Below are 17,888 nucleotides of genomic sequence, written 5' to 3' on the forward strand. Positions count from 1 at the left end.
GTTTAATTTTTGATCATAAACGGTGTAGAAAAATTAAAAAAGACAGAGTAATATCACTTAACACACAATACGTGTGTAGCATGTTCGAAAAGGGGAAGGAAGAAGTATAACTTTTTAATCATGTCCCCTTGACACACACTATTTACCATCTGAAGCAGAAGTTTGGTCGTTTTTTGTAATTATAACAAATTTAGGAAAAATGTAAAGACTAATGTGAACTAACAGGAATAACTAAAAAGAGCCTCTAAATCAATATTTAGAGGCTCTCTTGGCTCATTGCAGCTTTTCATTCTGATCCACACATTAAAATCCGAAAAGTTCGGGGGGTTCAAATCAAAAGAATGCGTCTTTTATTACAAATATAAAATCATTGGAAAATGTTTCTGCCTCCAAAAGACAAACCAACACAACAGCGTCACAGTTACAATGAATATGCTTTATTTTCCTTTTACAAAAACAAAACAGGAAAAAAAAAAAAAAAAAGAAGTCACTGTCTAGAAATACAGGTATACAAGAAGTAATACGCTGGGAGTATCTGCAGTGTGACGCCTGGTTGTCAACAGCCAGTCTGATGATGATGATGAGTTACTAGAGTAAACGTTAAAGCTTCCCGACCCGATGAAATCCTGCACAGCGTCTCAGTGTTCAGGAGGCATCGAACCTCTGGAGGGAAAAGCAGCTGCAGAGGCTGAACACTGGAGCGTTTGGACCCAGTCGCTCTGCGGAGGTTTTCATCACGGAGGATATGAAACGAAGCGCCGAGTAGAAAAGAAAGCAAAGCGTGGAGTTTCTTCCTCTTTTCTCCGAATCTGTAGAGAAATCGTCGCCCGCCTAATGTTCTTGTTCAGTGTCTAAGGCACTTTTAAAGAAACATACCGTTAATAACTCGACGGCCGAATCATCCGGGACCAAAGATTTAAAACAAACCAATCTAGCGGTTCTGAGGACGAGGAGAGAAACTCGGTGAAAAGCAGGAAGAACCCTGGTTTCCTCCGGACGAATCCGAAGTTCCATCGGGTCGCGTCCAAACAATGGCGCCAGTTACATTTGAGTCACGGAGCGACGGTTCATCAAACCGGGAACCAACTTGGACCATCTGGGTGAAAAACGTTTACATTTAGAGTCCACATTACCCACAATGCACCAGACACCCTCAGCGGCGCTCGAGGTGAGTTCCTGGTTCCTGGTTCCTGGTTCCTTTCAGGCCAAAACATTCAGCCACATTAAAGGCTTGAACTTCTTCCTGCTGATGACGATCATGTTTGTTCCTGAGCAGTGTTTTCTTTCTGACAAGACGAGACTTGTTATTGTGTTGGAGAATTCAGAAATATAATCAAGAACGAGATTCCGGGACGATTCGTCTCGTCTTTGCAGGTTTAAATCACGTAAACTCAACATTTCTTCACCCAGACGGTCGTTTAGTGTTTTAAGAAACTGGAAACGGATTCCAGACGTGCAGAGACGTTCAAGTCATTACTTGGGTTTTCCGGAGGTCAAAACTGAAATCTAACAACTTTAATACAAAGTTCAAGCACTGAAATGTGGTGAGACGACGACTCAAACACGTGTTTTAATACCTTTTAGTGTCACACTGACGGCGAGTGTTTCCAGTTAAGAGCTTCTTTTCTGTCTGCCTCCAGGTTGAAAAATCGCTCGGTGCAGTTTGCTGCATTTTCCAGCATCTTTGCAGCTTGGAGCCGCGTGGGGGGGGGGGGGAGGGGGCGGAGCCAAGTCCACGCCGCGGCGTCCCGACTCGCCCGTCAGTTAATGCTGAGGCGAAGCAACAGAGGAAATAAAAACACTTTTCACAGTAAAACATCGTAGCGTTTGTTCTATTGCAAGTCCCGAGACGTTTGAAGCGCCGCCGTGCTTCTGTGAGTCTGAGCGGCGTGGGGAAGGAGCGTGTGGCGCCGCGGCGAGCGAGACGTTTCCTTGTACTTCTACATTTCCAGGATGAAGAGCGGTCTGAGTTAATGTGCTCCTCTTCCTCCTCCTCCTGCTAGAAAAAGCACTTGTAGCTAAAACTCTGGATAAGTGGGCCGGATGGCGTGGAGTGAGGCGATGATGATGATGATGACGATGATGATGATGTGCGGCGGGCGGACGAGCCGGGGAGTAGCAGTGCGCCAGAGGAGGACAGAGTAAGGCAGAAGTGTCCGTTTGCCCCTGCGGTGGATTTTCCCTGCAGTGGATACAAAAAGGGCGGAGACGTGGTGCCGGTCGGGTCGCGCCGCTCCGCTCCGCCGGCTCGTCGCTTCAACCTTCTGACCAGTCGGTGGTTTGAAATGAAGACGAAGAAAAACACACTGAGCAGACGAGGAGGATCTTTGGAGAGAAGACGGGGGTCGGGTGAGGAGGAGGAGGAGGAGGAGGCGTGTGGGCGGCTGCCTGTTCACTCCATGTTGGACGCCTGCGTCTCGTTGAAGTCGCTGGCGCGGCTGTCGGCGTCGTCGTCCGACATGTCGACCGAGGCGCCGTCCAGGTTGAGGTTGCGGCGGCCGGAGCGGCCGGAGGAGAAGCCGCCGCCGACGGGGCCGCCGCGTCTGCTCGGGACAAAACCACAAGACGAGTCAGAGCAAAGGTCAACGAGGAGGAAAGACACTGGGATTGAAAAGATAGGTGCTGCGATTTCTAGTCCCGCCACAAGACTGCGCTGGCGAGCACGGTGTGGACACGCAGCTTCAGCCTCGTCTTAGAAGGAGCAAATCACACTAGGAAACATCTGGTTGAAGTTGGTCTGATGTGTCTCCACTGCTTCATTACCAAGGAGGGAAAAGGTTCATCCAGTCAGACGTTTCAGAGGAAAAGTGAGAAACAAAGAACCTCTGAAGTGTTTTACACTCTGAAACTCAGCAACACTTTATAAAATAAGCAGCAGGATCTGCTCCTTTGTGAACATCAGTGAAAAGGTTCTGCTTCAGAGAACGTCAGACTGAAGCAGCAGCCAATCAAGAATCATCTCATCACAGTAAAAGAACATTCAGTAAAGACGCCTGATGAGACAGGAAGTGACTCTGGTTTCACCAGCATCCGTCTTTGAACGGGAGTGAAAACACACTGAGGTGTGAGTTACCTGAGGCGGTTCTTCAGAGAGGTCACCTCCCGGGTCAGACACTCGCTGGCCTCGGTGGCGTCGTCCAGCTCCCTCTGCAGCTTCCTGCGGGAGGCGTTGGCTCGCGTGGCCTCCTCCTCGGCCTCCTCCAGCTGACGCTTCAGCTGCTTCATGCGAGAGTTGGCCTTCTCCATCTGGCGGGAGGCCGGACAGGGATTAATGGAGGAAGCTGCACACGTGACTCATTTCTGCCCTGGAAGAGCAAATACCTGCTCCTTGTACTGGTCGGCATGGCGACGCTCGTCCTCCACCTGCATCATCACCTCCTTCAGCTTCTTCTCGGTGCGCCGGACGATCTTGTTGGCGGCCGCTCGTTCCCTGCAGGAGCAGCAGGACAAACAAGTGAAACCATGAACTTCATCTTGTTTCTGCTGCAGCGGCTGAGTGACTCACTTGGCCTCCTGCTCCAGCTGCTCCTCCAGCTGCAGGATTTTGGCCTCCAGGGCCGTGATGGAGGCCTTGAACTTTGACTTCACTGCTCCTTCCAGTTCCGCCAGCTTCGCTTTCAACTCCTGCGTTCGTCACATCGAAGCGTTAAACTCCCAGAAATGTTTTAGTTTTTTTTTTATTTGCACACACACACACACACACACACACACACACACACACACACACACACACACACACACACACACACACACACACACACACACACACACACACACACACACACACACACACACACACACACACACACACACACACACACACACACACACACACACACACACACACACACACACACACACACACACACACACACACACACACACACACACACACACACACACACACCTTGTTCTGTCGCTCCATCTGCTGCCGGGCGCTCTCACTCTTCTGAGCGGCGCTCCGTTCTCCGGCCAGCTCGGCGTTCAGGGTGTCGACCTGAGGAGGAGGAGGAGGAGACACGTTTCAGCGGATGTTTCCGGTTTCTCCCACCAATAGGAGTCGAGTGTCGACGGCGCCGCCACCTGAACGTTGGTCTTTCTGAAGCGCTCGTTGAGGAGCTCCGTGTTGCCCTGCTCCTCCTCCAGCTCCTCCTCCAGCTGGGCGATTCGAGCCTCCAGCCTCCTCTTCTCCTCCAGCAGAGACGACCTGACGACCCACACAACCACCATGTCACCCGCAGCAGAGAACAGCGAGAAGCACAAGCTTCCAGATGATACCCACTTTCCGGAGGCGCTGTTGGAGATCTCGTCCGCCAGCTCGTCTCTCTCCTGCTCGGCGTGTCGGCGAGCTCTCTCCGATGCCGCGTGGTCCTGCAGACAAACAGTCTTCACCATCTAATCCCACCGTCATCTGTTCATCGCCATCATAAAGTAAACCATCAGGGCGTCCACCTCCTGGAGCTGCAGGATTTCAGCCTCCAGGCTCTTCAGTTTCTTCTCGTTCTCCTTGGACTGAGTGAAGATTTCATCTCTGGAGGTTCTGGCCTCCTCCAGCTCCCGCTGATAGTCCTTCATCTGAGCCTGCGGGAGCAAGAAAGTATCAACCAGTTACAGAGTTCACATTGTAAAAATAAAACAAAACAACAACAACGTGGGGTTGGAGATCATGATTCAGTTTGAATGAGAAATGGAAACATCAGTTTGGGGTTCCTACCTGGATTTTTCTCAGCTGCTTGATGGCTTCGTCTCTGCCTTTGTTGGCGGCTTCGATCTGACCCTCCACCTCGTTTAGGTCCATCTCCAGCTTCTTCTTGGCGGCGACGGCCAAACTTCTCTGCTTCCTCTCGTCCTCCAGCTCCGCCTCCATCTCGCGCGCCTGCAGGGGGAAACAACACGAGGCTTTGGACACAGTTCAAGTTCAGAGTTAAGAATAAGAACTTGCTGTGAGTTTGACCTGTTTGACCAGCGTCCTCTTCTTCTCCTCGCCCTGCTCGTCTCTGGCCTGCAGGTCTCGGTCAAACTGGGCTTTCATCGCCTGCATGTTGACTTCTAGGCGAAGTTTGGCGTCTTCCGTGGCCTGCAGCTCGTCCTCCAGCTCCTCCAGCTGAGTTCTCATCTCCTCCACCTGCTGCTCCAGCGTCCGCTTGGACTTCTCCAGCTCATGGACCTGCGACAGCGGCAGGACAAGCGGGAATGGAGCGTGGAGTGAAAACATGGCGTACAATACCAGACAGGAAGTGTTCCGGCGCTGGATTGGTAAAAACAACTTCCACTGGACTCTGGTTACACGTTATAGTTTCAAGGGTAGAAGATGTCAAACGATCAGGTAACTTCACTCACGTTCTTCCCCACGTCGTCCTTGGAGCTCATCAGATCCTCCATCTCGGTGCGCAGCTGCTTGTTGAACCTCTCCAGCTCCTCTTTGGCCTCCAGCGCCTCCTCCAGCTCTCTGGCCATGGACAGAGCCTTGGTTTCCTTCTCTCTGGCTTCAGCCTCAGCACGATCACGCTCCTCAGCATAGCGAGCAGAGATGGTCTTCTCCTCGGCCAGCATCTGAAGCGACGGGAACAAAAAGGCCTTCAGTAACCTCAGAAGCCTGAACCCGTCATGTTCTTCCTCTGGAGGGTTGACGGACTCCACCTGGTCAAACTTCTTCTGCTTCTTCTCCAGGTTGGAGACGATCTGCCTCTGGTGGTCCAGGTCCACGGTCTGGTCGTCCAGCTCCTGCTGAAGTCGGTTCTTGGTCTTCTCCATCTTGTCCATGGCCATTGTCTTCTCCTCCAGACGCTGACTGGCGAGCTCCATGTCCTTCTGGAGTTTCCTCTTGGCCTCTTCCAGGCCCTCCATCGCGCCAACGTCATCCTCCAGCTTTTTCTTCGCCTCAAACAGCTTCAGGATGAAAAGTTTAGATTGAACAAATCCACAAAAACTCGTTTTCAAGTCACCATCGTACAATTTCTTACATTTTAGTGTCACTAACGTACAAATATACAACAAACCTTGAACGGACAGAGACTTTGACTTCGCGGGGCTGTTAACCTGCTGGACCTACAGGACAGCTGCTCACAGCTGGAAGCTCTGGCTCCTGGCCTTCAGCCCACCAGTAGTGGTGTGTGTGTGTGTGTGTGTGTGTGTGTGTGTGTGTGTGTGTGTGTGTGTGTGTGTGTGTGTGTGTGTGTGTGTGTGTGTGTGTGTGTGTGTGTGTGTGTGTGTGTGTGTGTGTGTGTGTGTGTGTGTGTGTGTGTGTGTGTGTGTGTGTGTGTGTGTGTGTGATTACCTGGGTCTGCACCGTCTGCAGCTGCTTCTCCAGGCTGCGTCGCGCCTCCTCGTCTTCCTCCTGCTGCTCCAACAAAGTGTTCTTGTCCACCTCCAGCTGGCGGATCTGTCCGCTCAGGTTGAGCTTCTGACGCGTCTCCTCCTGCCGGAGCTCCTTTAAGAATGAAATCCAAGAAAATCATTAATAGAAACCAGAATGGAGCCAAATGTGATTGTAGACACAAGAGAAACGCTGACAGATGGTCAGTTTTACTTGTTAAGTTTCATTATAATCATGTAACTCATTATTGTTGTGGATCAATAATCAACCATTTATTTTATTTTTATTAGACCACAGTTAAATTGATAGAAAACAACCATCATATATATATATATATATATATATATATATATTATTTATTTATTTTTTAATAATGTTCAATCTTCACCTCAGAATCCTGCAGCTTTCCGTTCAGGTTGTCGACCTCTTTTGCCAGTTTGAGGCTCTTCTTCTCGGCCTCTTCCAACAAAGCCGACACGTTGTCCAGTTCAGACTGAAGAAAGATAAATTAAGATTTTTTTAAAAGGAAAAAACAATCTAGAACATTTAATGAAGATATTCATTGAACAAACAATATGACAGCCCTCGAAATATAAAAAGTTAGATTCTTTGATTTTCCAGTTAAACTTGAGGTGTGTGTGTGTGTGTGTGTGTGTGTGTGTGTGTGTGTGTGTGTGTGTGTGTGTGTGTGTGTGTGTGTGTGTGTGTGTGCGTGCGTGTACCTGAAGCTTGTGTGAGCGTTCAGCCAGCTCTCCTTTGACCCGCTCCACCTCGGTGGCTCTGGCCATAAACTCCTGCAGCTGTGAGTCCAGTTTCTTCCTCTTGTATTCCGACTCGGTCTTGGCCTGCTGCAGACTCTTCACTTCACAGGCCAGCTCCTTGTTGTCGCCCTCCAGACACTGCTTGCTCTTTTCCAGGTTGGCCTTGAACTGCAAAGAGGAATAAAGTTCTGCATCTTTATAGTTATGTGTGAGCGTGTTTACATGCACACCAAACAGATCTGGTTTCTGCAGTAATGAGATTTAATAACGTGATAACAAATCATTTTAACACATTAGTGCTTGTGTGACAGTTCTGGAAGTCTTTCTTGAGTGTGTGTATGTGAGTCAGTAAGTAGGAGCTGGTGTGAGGAGCTCACCCTCTTGGCCTGCTCCAGCTGCTCTGACAGCTCCTCCAGGGCCGTGGCGTGTCTCTGTCTCATGTCCTGGACCTGGGCCTCATGGTTTTTGGTCTCCTCGTCGATGGCCTTCTTCAGCTCGGCCACCTCTTGCTCTCGCTTGGTCCTGGAGTGAAGAATCAAATGGAGGCGTAAGCATGTGGAGAACACCGACCAAAATGATTTGAATAGGCCTCATCCTGATCTTTACAATGGCAGCCATGTATAGTATATGTTAGCGGATGTATAGTGTTAGCGGTTAGCACCTGAGCTCCTGCTGGGCGGCGGTGGTGTCCAGCGTGTCCTCCAGCTCCGTCTTCAGAGCTTCCAGCTCCTCGCTCAGGTCCCTCTTCAGTTTCTCAGCTTTGCTGCGACACATTTTCTCAGACTCCAGGTCCTCCTGGAGCTCGGCCAGCTGCGCCTGCAGCTCCCGGACCTGCTTCAAGGCGTTGTTCTTCTGGAGGGACTCCTCGTCGGTCCTGGACGAAACAAAATGACGACATTCGATGCTCACACCTTAACGCCTTTTCAACTCATCATTCAGAAAGAACATTCAAACTAAATGTTGAGTTACATGACAGGTTTAAGCTTCTTTTAGCAAGAAAATTTTATGTTTTTCAGGTTTGAAATTGATCATGGAAATCTATGCAAATATTCTCGTCTATGAAATTATTATTGTAAACTATAGAGTGAAATAAATGTGAGTTTACTGCATGCAGGTGTCTATACTCTGCTTCTCATTTTTGATGTGCAATAAATCCATCAGTGCACACAGGGGGGCAGTGTGGCAAACTGTACGTGACTGAAACAGAGAGTGTATGTATGTGTGTGTGTGTGTGTGTGTGTGTGTGTGTGTGTGTGTGTGTGTGTGTGTGTGTGTGTGTGTGTGTGTGTGTGTGGGGGTGTGTGTGTGATGAAACATTCCTCACTTATGTGGAAGTCCGCTGGTTACACACAGTGATTGTCACAATGATTCACAGACATAATTAACACCGCTGCTTCGATTAAAGACACTAATGACTCTCGTACAAAATGTAACAAGCGGCTTTCCAAACAAAAAGGATACGACTGTTTTCAGAAGCACAGTTGAATTCAAAATGAGCCGCGTCACCTCTGATGAAAGCCTAATTATCTGCGGCTGTGACTAAACGGATGACTTCTGAGTGTGAAATCCATCCGGCAGACGGTTTCCATCAAAACGACGCATCTGTGCGACAGTAAAACCACTGAAAGTCATGTTGAAATAATCTGCGCTGACCTTCAGAGGAACGACCTCCGCAGCTGTTTATCTCTCACATGCAGGCCGTTTGCTGAAGAGCGACTGGCCAGAAAAAGATTAACCAAACCAACGCACCGGTGAGTGTGTGTAGGTGTGTGTGTAGGTGTGTGTGGAATTAATGGAAGTTTTTTAAAAAAGTAGGACGAAAAGGTATAAATCTAACAAAATGAAAAGTACGTGTGGAAAGTTTCTCCTCAGATGTTCAATATTGTTTTGCTCCAGCTCCTGATGATCTCATGGAAAGAATAAACTGCAGCGCCCGGCAATGAGAGCATCAATCAACATCAATTTGCCTGAAATCCGAGCGTCCAGCTGCGAGATGAAAGGTTTCAGTGTCGCCGAGAGAAAACGGAGCTCAGGGAGGAGGAGGAGGAGGGGGAGGAGGTGAGCAGGAGAAATCTGTGCTCCAGTTCAGAGTTGTGGGTCTTTGTTTTGATGTCTATTTCAGGTATTGACTCCTCTGTACCACAGTGAAGGGCTGTTGTCATGGCGATGAGATGTACTGCACTACAGAGGCTGTGTGAAACTGTAAATCTCCTGAAATGAGCAACAATAACAATGAAAACATGCAGCTCGGCCTCATAACCAGGAAAGCTCGGAGAAACAAATCTCACAGTAACTGGCTGTAAAATACATTTGAAAATATCTTGCCCTTCACTTAAGAGGCCTTTTAATTAACGTCTGTGCTGGAGAATAGTTTACCTGCTGTATTTAAAAACTGATGTTAAAGTTATTTTGATATCCTGACTTACATCTTACAGGTTTGTTTTGTGCACAGATCAAGAACTGGTGCCTGATTTGGAGAAAACTGTTTCTTATAAAGTGCTACTGTGACAGGGGACTCCAATTTCCATTTATTTCATTATTGTTTTGCCTTCAGCTCAGGTTCTTTTTTCTACTTTCACAGTTTTCTCAGTCAGAGACCGACCTGGCCAGGACTGCCTGCAGTTCCTCTTCTTTCTTGGCCAGCTGGATCTTCAGCTCCTCGATCTGGGCCTGAAGCTCAGCGATCTGGTCCTGCAGGTCGGTGTTCTCAGCATCCAGTTTGCGTTTTGCCTTTTCCAACTCCTGGCGCGTTTTCTCCTCCTTCTTCAGACGCTCTGCGGAGGCACAAACGCGTGTTCAAAACACAAACCTCAGAAACAACATGCATACTGTAGGTACAGTACAAGTACAGAGGTGTGTGTTTACAGTTGATTCTCAGTGGTAAATGGAAACAGTCACAAGTTACAGGAGGTCACAGCCTGACACAACTAACGGTAATCATATTAGATGATGTTTAGCTATTCAACTCATTGGGCAGATGTAAACACCGTATTTAGATAATCATGTCTCATTAACATTTGGACTGAGTGTCCTTTAACTGACCCGTGTTACACTAAAACACAAAAACCTTTATTCTTCTCTTCTCCACTTGACCCAGGTTCTCCTCAGTTTCTGTTCATCTATTTGACGTCCCGCTCTGTCAGTCACAGTGAATATTTCTATTCTTAAACACCAAATGAAGACCGTAACAGTATCTTGCTGGGAGCCACTTACCCTCCAGATCAACCATGACCATCTCCTGCTTGTTCTTGAATTTGCTGAGATTCTTTGCTTTCTCCTCCTCTTCTGTTAGCTGAGAGGTCATCTCGGCAATTCTGTCCTCCAGCAGCTTTTTCTCCTGTTTGATTTATAAATTAAAATCATGAATGAATATGAATAAGAGGTACTCCATACGACAAAACATTTCAGCCAATTGGTGACTCTAAATTTGGGGGTGTGTGAGAATGTGAGTGACTATCAGCTGAGAAGATAAACAGATGGATGAATGAACAGGGGACAACACAACTCAAGACAAAAACAACAAACAGGATCACATCCTCAGTCTCAGACACCATCACGCTTTTAATGGCTCCAACAGAAAGGCTTCATCCTTTGACACAACAGCTTCACCTTGAGAAACTTGGAGTTCTGGTCTTCCAGCAGCAGGATGCCTTCCTCCATCTTCTTGATCTTTGCTTCAGCCGTCACTTTATCCAGCTGAAGCTTCTGCCTCGCGGCTTCCTCCTCATCCAGCTGCTCCTCCAGGTCCTGGTGGGAGGAAAGACCGCAAAAACAAAGGTGAATTTCTTATTGCATGAAAAGATTTAGAAAGATTGATTACAGAACAAAGAAAAGAGAAAGGCTGAGAGAGGGAGACTAACCTGAATGTGAGATTGCATTTTCTTCTTCTCATTCTGCAGGCTCTGGTTCCTCTCTTCCTCCTCCTCCACCCTGGACTCCAGGTCATGAAGGATCTCCTCCAGTTCCTGCTTCCTGGAAAGAAGACGAACCCTCATCTCTTCAGCTTCGGCAAACAGCTCCGTCTCTGCGTGGAGCTGCTCGGCCAAAATGTTCTTCTCTTCTATCAGCTGGAGAAAGAATGAATCACTCGTCAAAAACAGTCTACGAACGCATCCAAGCAAAGTGAAACTATTCCTTTCTTTTTCGGCCCATTGGCTCTGGTATTTGAGTTGCACAACAATATGTTTTGTTTTCTTTCACCTGTTGATGTTTTTTGTCCATCTCCACGAGCTCGTTCTCCACTTTGAGCTGCCTCTCCTTCACCTTCACCAACTCTTCATCTCTGGCTTGCAGCTCTTCCTCCTGTCTGGTTACCTGCAGCAGCGGCTTCACCTGCAAGAGACAGAGAGGAAAAAACAACAACATTAAACATTAATTTATTTTTTTATTTATAAATCCACTGAGCTCAATATTTGTTGTTGTTTTGGTGAAAGAAATGTAGCAAACATTCCATTAAGGCTTACTAAACAGATTACCAAGTCCTGGTATAGTATCTTAATAATATCCGACTAAATAATCAGTGAAACCAATGTTCTAGTGTTGTGCTGTTGGTCAGTGTTGCAACATATGAACAAATTTGTTCAACTTTGTGGAAGGAGGTTGTGGGAGGTCTCACCTTGGTGAAGAGCCTCCACCACTGCCAGTGCCGAAGCTTCAAATATGCAGCACAGTTCCTCTGTAAAACCTTCAGGGCACTCAGTTGCTGCTGCTTCTTAGAAAATGCTCTGAAGGAGGAAAAACATTATCAATGATCTTTAATCTACAGTTAGGTCAGAGGGCAAACAGAAATAATGAAACAGAAAGTTCCTTAAAGCAGCTGAATATTCTGATATTCTGGGGATAACAGTCTGCTCTCTTTATAATATTGCACTCACTTGCGTGCCAAGTATCCACGACACACGGACTGGAAGTAGACGATGATGTCGGTTATCTTCAGGTCTCTCTCCTCCTCTAGATGAGCCAGAACACCCGTCCTGAAGAAGATCTTACTCTGACCGATTCGGAACAGGTTGGGATCAAGCTCCAGGGCATGAATCTATGAAAGAAGTCCAGAAGAGTTGACAGGATGTGGTGAATTTTACCGCGGGACTTTTAAATTTGGCTTGGACAAACTAGTATTGTGACAATTTAAATAATGTTACTTTTCCATTACTATGTTCGGTACATGCAGTTAGGCAAGTGTTGATGGTCATTCGTTTGTACGACTAATCAAAAATCTACAAACTTAGAAAATAAAAGGAAAGATGGCAGTACCATCCTCTCGCAGGCTTGTTTTCCATCCATGAATCCTTTGGGGATAGCGTTGGGTGTCAGGATCTCATATCTGTACGTACACAACAGCAATACCAACTGTAAATTGAGACTGAACTTTCCTCTCTGAAAAAAGGAACTACAGAGTTGAAGAAGAAAAAAAAAAACAATTTCGTGTTTGTTACCTCTGTCTGAACTCCTGGAAGACGATCCGGTTGGGGAAGCCCTGTCTGCAGATACGAATGCCCTCCAGGACTCCGTTACACCTCAGCTGGTCCAGGACCAAGTGAGGCTCCAGTTTACCAGCCTGAGAAACAAAGCAGACACACCACGGCTTTACTCCTCTGCAAGTCCCGTACTCTCCACTGTTACGTACATAAAGTATGTATTTACTCGTTTCTCATGGTTGGGGATGATGCAGCGAACAAAGTTGGGGTTGGTGTTCCTCAGTGTGGCCATGAGTTTGGTGAGCGACTCTTTGTAGAGCTGCCCCACGGTGCGAAACATCCCCTTCTTCGTTTTGTAGGTGGCACCGAACGCCGTCTCATTCATTCCCGCCACCTGGTCCAGGCCCACGATGCGGTCAACTGGAGAGGAGACGGGTCAGGATGAGAAGAAGCCATCAGAAGCAGGGATTGACTGCAGGAACGGCGCTAACAACACAGTGGCAGAATGTTGCTACGTGGCCACGTGCAGATGGATGAAAACAACAAGACACTGATTTCAAACAATGGCAGTCTACCAAAGTAGCATTAACACTCTATTACCAATATCTGCAGAGGGGGACGGACTGCAGTCTTTTCTTGGGGCCAACAGTTCTCTATGTGGAAGCCTTTCAGACCAAACCGGCATCAACAGTGCCAGGAAAATATTTCTTCCAACGTGTCGACCGAGTAGCTGTTCACACCACATAAACTGTTTTTGTGTTTTGGATGAGGCACTCTGACGATTGTTCACATAAAGCTCATTTTATGAGCCAAGATGCGTCCAACTCTGAAAGCCCTGAAAGCCCTGAAAGCAGTGCTCGGGGGAAAACGTATCAAATGACGAGACTGAAGAACTGCAAATGTTAAGGATTTTTTAAACAAACGGTGGCGAGCTGTGCAGGACTGCAGTTCTTGCTGCCGATTTGCTCCCGAGGTGATTATCAACGACAGTGCCTCCAGGATAAACACCAACATGTGTGTTTATAATGGAACATCGCTGAGACGGATCTGAGCTCTGATTCTGCTGTGTGACTGCATTTCACTTTTTGTTCCCTCCATTTCTCATTCATTCTCAATTTGCGATTTTGACTTTGGGGTCTTCCTCCTCACCTGCTGCGAACCTCCACTTGCAGTTGTCAGTCTGTTAGGACCTTACATGGTCCTTAATCTAACAAAGGCTTTGTTATTATTAAGTTCCACACCTACTTTATGACAGGCACCAAAAATAATTTCTTGTAAATAGGATGATCAGGCAGAACCTCGGCTATGTATAAGACCTGTACCCAATGTGTTACTGTGACAGCAAACCAAACACATTTCACTATCAGCCTTAGCTCGGGCATAGGAACAGTCAGAAAGCATTAAAAATACTCCCAAAACCTCCCTAACTTTTACTTCAACTGCTCAGCTGACCAAATTGTTGCTATCCAACAAATCATCAGTTTTAGGAATAATTAGTGTCTGAAAAGTGAAATTGCTGGAAGTCAAGATGCTGAGATCAGAGCCAAAGCAAAACACAAAGAGCCACATCTGGTTTCAATTCCCAGACACTGCGATCCAATAAAATTAGAGAAATGACGGGAGGTTTAAGTTATTAAATATTTTCACTCAGGCTTCAAATCCTCAAATTCGCTGGTTGATGTTTCACGTCTCAAAGGAGGAAGAAAAACCCCCCAAAAGAAAACAGAAATAAGATTCACAAACAGCTGCATTAGATTGCAAATATTCATCACAAGACCAACATCAGCACACAAAAGTACTGGAACTAATTAAAGCACAATGACTCGACTGAAGGGAGAAACTCACTAGAGACTACCGTGACGTATTTAGGAAGTGGGCACTACGGCTTTTGGCCGAGACGACAGAGCCATGCAGCCTGGAAGCACAAGGGAGCGACTGGAGCTATGACAGACACAATGCTGGCTGAAGCAAGACACACAGCCAGATCTGGGCAAAAATATACCAACAATCTTCAAGTCACTTAAGGAGAGCTTGTATTTAGCTCCCACCATGAGCAGCGAGAGTTCATCACCTAACGCTGGTCATTATTTTGGCCCAGGTCTGCTACAAAACGACCCAGTCATTCACCTGCTGGCTCATCCAGACTAGTGACATTGTCATAGAATGAGGCCCTTTGAATGGTCTGAATCTCTACAACACAGAGAGAGAGACAGGGAGGGGAGGGCGGTGGTGGGTTAGTTCTTAGAAACATGGAGGCCCGGGTCAACAAGGCACACACAGCTGTGGTTAGTTTGCTCGAGCGACACATTTCGGCGTACTTATTTAAATTCAATAAATCCAAAGTGAAACGCTAACTGTTTGTAATGTCAATGATCTCGAGTTTTGAACACATTTAAAGTGTTCAGAGGTAGTCAAGCAGCTGATTACCATCTTTCCACAGTTCGGCAACAAATTTGTCGGTGGACTGATGAAGGAGTGTGGCGACGTTGTCATTCAGAGGGTCCATGTTCTTCATCAACCACTCATCTGCCTTGTAGTCAACCTGTAACAACAAAGGTGGTTCAACTCTGTAAAACACAAATATAAACCTTGTTTCTGAAATCTTTTGGCTTATTTTGCACAACTAATTGGGTTGCACATAACTTTACAGCAACGTATTGATATTTTTGTTTGGTTTATGTACTTGAGAGCCTCCCACAGCTCTGCAGATTAAAAATGCATATGTTTGTATTTTAATGTCGCCCTAAACTAAATTAAACTAAATAAGCAAGGTTAAATTTAATCTTAACAGTATATTTGAGGAATTTACTGCAAAAAAAGGACAAAAATTTGTCAACATATCTTATTTAGTTTAATAGTTAGAATATCAATCTGAGGTTTGAGTCCAGTTCCATTTGACATTCCTTTAGTGAGCGGTGACTCAAACTTTTGTAAAGGTTTGCAACTTTTGGCTATGAAGATTCACCCCCCCCCCCCATACAGCAGATGTTTGTAAAGTTACAAATTTCACTTTTTGAAATATTGTTGTGGAAAACAAAACAGTTCATATCCACAAGTTTCAGGATTTTCCCTAAAATAACTTTACAGGAGACTCAGATGTCAATGTTTTTATCAGAAGCTTGCATGCTCTCTTGCTGTGTGAGTTATTTATAGTCCTGCGCAATTTTTTAAGACAGTGACACAATAGTAATAAAATATTACCAATTTCACCATCTTCCACATCTTTGCACTTCTGCACAGCAAACCACTTCTGCCAGAAAATCACCTCCCGACCGTGACTCTTAGACGGACAAAAACAAGCGTACCCTGCCAGCGTAGTGGATGATGCAGAAGTCGGCCTTGTCCTTAAGTTGGCGGGGCTTCTGAAACTTGGTGTGTGTGCCCTGCTCCTGTATCAGCTTGTCCACAAATGTCTTGTCCGTGGCCTTGGGAAACCAGCACTCCTCATCCAGCAGGGCCAACACTCCTGGAGGGTTCGCCTGAAGGAAAATGGACAGGACAGAATTTAAGACTCCAGAGGGATGAGACAGTAATGTGGCCAAACCAACACCTGCAAAACGACTTTTCTGTCCTGGTTAAGGATATTTCTCAGGGCTTTTCTACTTTCACTAAGCTGGAGAAGGTCACACTCATTAAATTTTATTTTTATACACAATTGTTCTCCATTAAGTATCACATAAAAGTCTGTTTCAAAGATAAAAGCATCTTAAATTTTCAAAATTGGAAGTTATGTATAGTTTCATGGACCGCTGACTGGGTGTACTGACCGGCCTCTCGATGAGGTCGATGCAGGGCTGCAGGTCGAGGCCGAAGTCGATGAAGCTCCACTCGATGCCCTCCCTCTGGTACTCCTCCTGCTCCAGGATGAACATGGTGTGGTTGAAGAGCTGCTGCAGCTTCTCATTGGTGTAGTTGATACACAGCTGCTCAAAGGAGTTCAGCTGCAGGAAGTGACCAGAAATACAGCACTGTTATTGGGAATCCCTAAAAAAACTCTTACTAATAAAACCAGTTCTCAACGTTTGGACAATCATTCAAAATCAAGGATTATTTTTGACAAGATTGGAAGCCAAACCTGGAAAATCTCAAAACCAGCGATATCCAGAATGCCAATGAAGGAAGCACCCTGCCGTTTGGTTCTGTCCAGAGCTCTGTTAATGCGATGAACCAGCCAGCGAAACAGACGCTCATATGTAGCTTTACCCAGGGCCTCGACAGCAAAATCAGCCTGGAGCGAAGAAAAAAAGACATAACATAAAGCAGATAAAATAAATAAATAAATAAAAAAAAAATCAAATGACCTGATCAAAGTGTGAAAAGTAAAACAAAAACAATGTGTGCTTTGCTTCACTGATCAGCTTTTGGTTAAATAATTGTAATTCAGACAAGCTGCCTCTACCAATGGAACCTGATGTTTTGGGAAGACAGCATCAATGTTCAAAAGACTTTTGATGTGTGTATTGACTTTTGTTAAGTCTTGGGATAAACGCCGCATTCAGTGAGATGCAGTAGCAAACATCAGAAAACAGTGCTACACACTAAATGGCCATAAATGACTCATGAACAGGTAATGCAGTTTTAGAAGCTTCACAGAAAGAAAAAGATTTACGGACATTCAACACGGAACCGGTCAAGATATCAGAGAAAAATCTACTTCCCTGCTAACGAGATAATAAAGGGACACACTGTATTTACACTGGTAGTATTTAGAATGACAGACAGGAATAAAAGAGTACACATGTTGGGTTACTGACAAAGACACTGACCTGCTCTTTAGTCTGTGCTTTCTGCACGTAGTCTCTTCCCACTTTGATCCGTGGAGAGAGGATGGCTCTGGTGAACTCCATCACGTTCAGACCCAGCAGGTGACACAGCTTCTGAGCAGCTGGGAAGTAAAGTAGGAAAAAGCAGACAGAAACAAGTTAAGTGAAATCAGGACGAATTGGTGGCACTTCAGGACAGTTTAAACGATATGATTTCTTTTAGTCAAAACAATTTACCTTGCAAACCGACAATGGAAATGCGTGTGTGTAGTGTTTTAATGTAGAAACCTTAACTTGTTTTGACTTTGAGAAGATTTATTTTTCTTTGCAGCTATTCACAAAGAAGGTAGGGGATGTCAACCATTTGCACTTAAATTAATATCATAATATATTCCAGTCTAGATATGAAATGTAGCAGGGAAGATTTCATATTTTACATGGCACAAGCTTGTGGAAATGTAGAACAAGTAGGATCCAGTTTAGTTTGGCCAAGTCCCACTGCTAACATCTGCTTCAGGCCACATTCTGCTGTTGAAGTTGGGAATATCTGGCTGAGCTGCATTATTGGCACCAAACTCGTACTCTCCAATCCCTCCCTCTAAAATGTGCAGTGCCACATGTGAAGGAACTG

At 46.0% G+C, this 17,888-nt stretch overlaps 1 protein-coding gene across 1 annotated transcript in view; it reads right to left on the reverse strand.

Moving 5' to 3' along the window:
• Positions 1 to 416: 416 nt before the first annotated feature.
• The window catches only part of LOC308109879 (myosin-10-like), a 47,251-nt gene continuing 29,779 nt past the window's right edge, over positions 417 to 17,888 (reverse strand). The window contains exons 14-45 of the mRNA XM_080463707.1: positions 17,261 to 17,379; positions 16,570 to 16,722; positions 16,262 to 16,435; positions 15,800 to 15,973; positions 14,922 to 15,036; positions 12,721 to 12,914; positions 12,513 to 12,634; positions 12,331 to 12,400; positions 11,952 to 12,112; positions 11,693 to 11,801; positions 11,278 to 11,409; positions 10,938 to 11,144; positions 10,687 to 10,824; positions 10,291 to 10,414; positions 9,680 to 9,851; positions 7,739 to 7,951; positions 7,455 to 7,599; positions 7,039 to 7,245; positions 6,705 to 6,809; positions 6,278 to 6,430; positions 5,641 to 5,889; positions 5,341 to 5,553; positions 4,955 to 5,167; positions 4,715 to 4,876; positions 4,453 to 4,581; positions 4,283 to 4,371; positions 4,084 to 4,207; positions 3,908 to 3,997; positions 3,506 to 3,624; positions 3,322 to 3,430; positions 3,074 to 3,246; positions 417 to 2,543 (exon numbers count right to left, since the gene is read on the reverse strand). Coding sequence (XP_080319833.1) covers positions 2,393 to 2,543; positions 3,074 to 3,246; positions 3,322 to 3,430; positions 3,506 to 3,624; positions 3,908 to 3,997; positions 4,084 to 4,207; positions 4,283 to 4,371; positions 4,453 to 4,581; positions 4,715 to 4,876; positions 4,955 to 5,167; positions 5,341 to 5,553; positions 5,641 to 5,889; positions 6,278 to 6,430; positions 6,705 to 6,809; positions 7,039 to 7,245; positions 7,455 to 7,599; positions 7,739 to 7,951; positions 9,680 to 9,851; positions 10,291 to 10,414; positions 10,687 to 10,824; positions 10,938 to 11,144; positions 11,278 to 11,409; positions 11,693 to 11,801; positions 11,952 to 12,112; positions 12,331 to 12,400; positions 12,513 to 12,634; positions 12,721 to 12,914; positions 14,922 to 15,036; positions 15,800 to 15,973; positions 16,262 to 16,435; positions 16,570 to 16,722; positions 17,261 to 17,379 — 4,808 coding nt within the window. The 3' untranslated portion in view covers positions 417 to 2,392. The remainder of the gene's footprint in view (positions 2,544 to 3,073; positions 3,247 to 3,321; positions 3,431 to 3,505; positions 3,625 to 3,907; positions 3,998 to 4,083; positions 4,208 to 4,282; positions 4,372 to 4,452; positions 4,582 to 4,714; positions 4,877 to 4,954; positions 5,168 to 5,340; positions 5,554 to 5,640; positions 5,890 to 6,277; positions 6,431 to 6,704; positions 6,810 to 7,038; positions 7,246 to 7,454; positions 7,600 to 7,738; positions 7,952 to 9,679; positions 9,852 to 10,290; positions 10,415 to 10,686; positions 10,825 to 10,937; positions 11,145 to 11,277; positions 11,410 to 11,692; positions 11,802 to 11,951; positions 12,113 to 12,330; positions 12,401 to 12,512; positions 12,635 to 12,720; positions 12,915 to 14,921; positions 15,037 to 15,799; positions 15,974 to 16,261; positions 16,436 to 16,569; positions 16,723 to 17,260; positions 17,380 to 17,888) is intronic.

Source organism: Lipophrys pholis (assembly GCF_963383615.2).
Source record: "Lipophrys pholis genome assembly, chromosome: 5".
NCBI lineage: Eukaryota > Metazoa > Chordata > Actinopteri > Blenniiformes > Blenniidae > Lipophrys > Lipophrys pholis.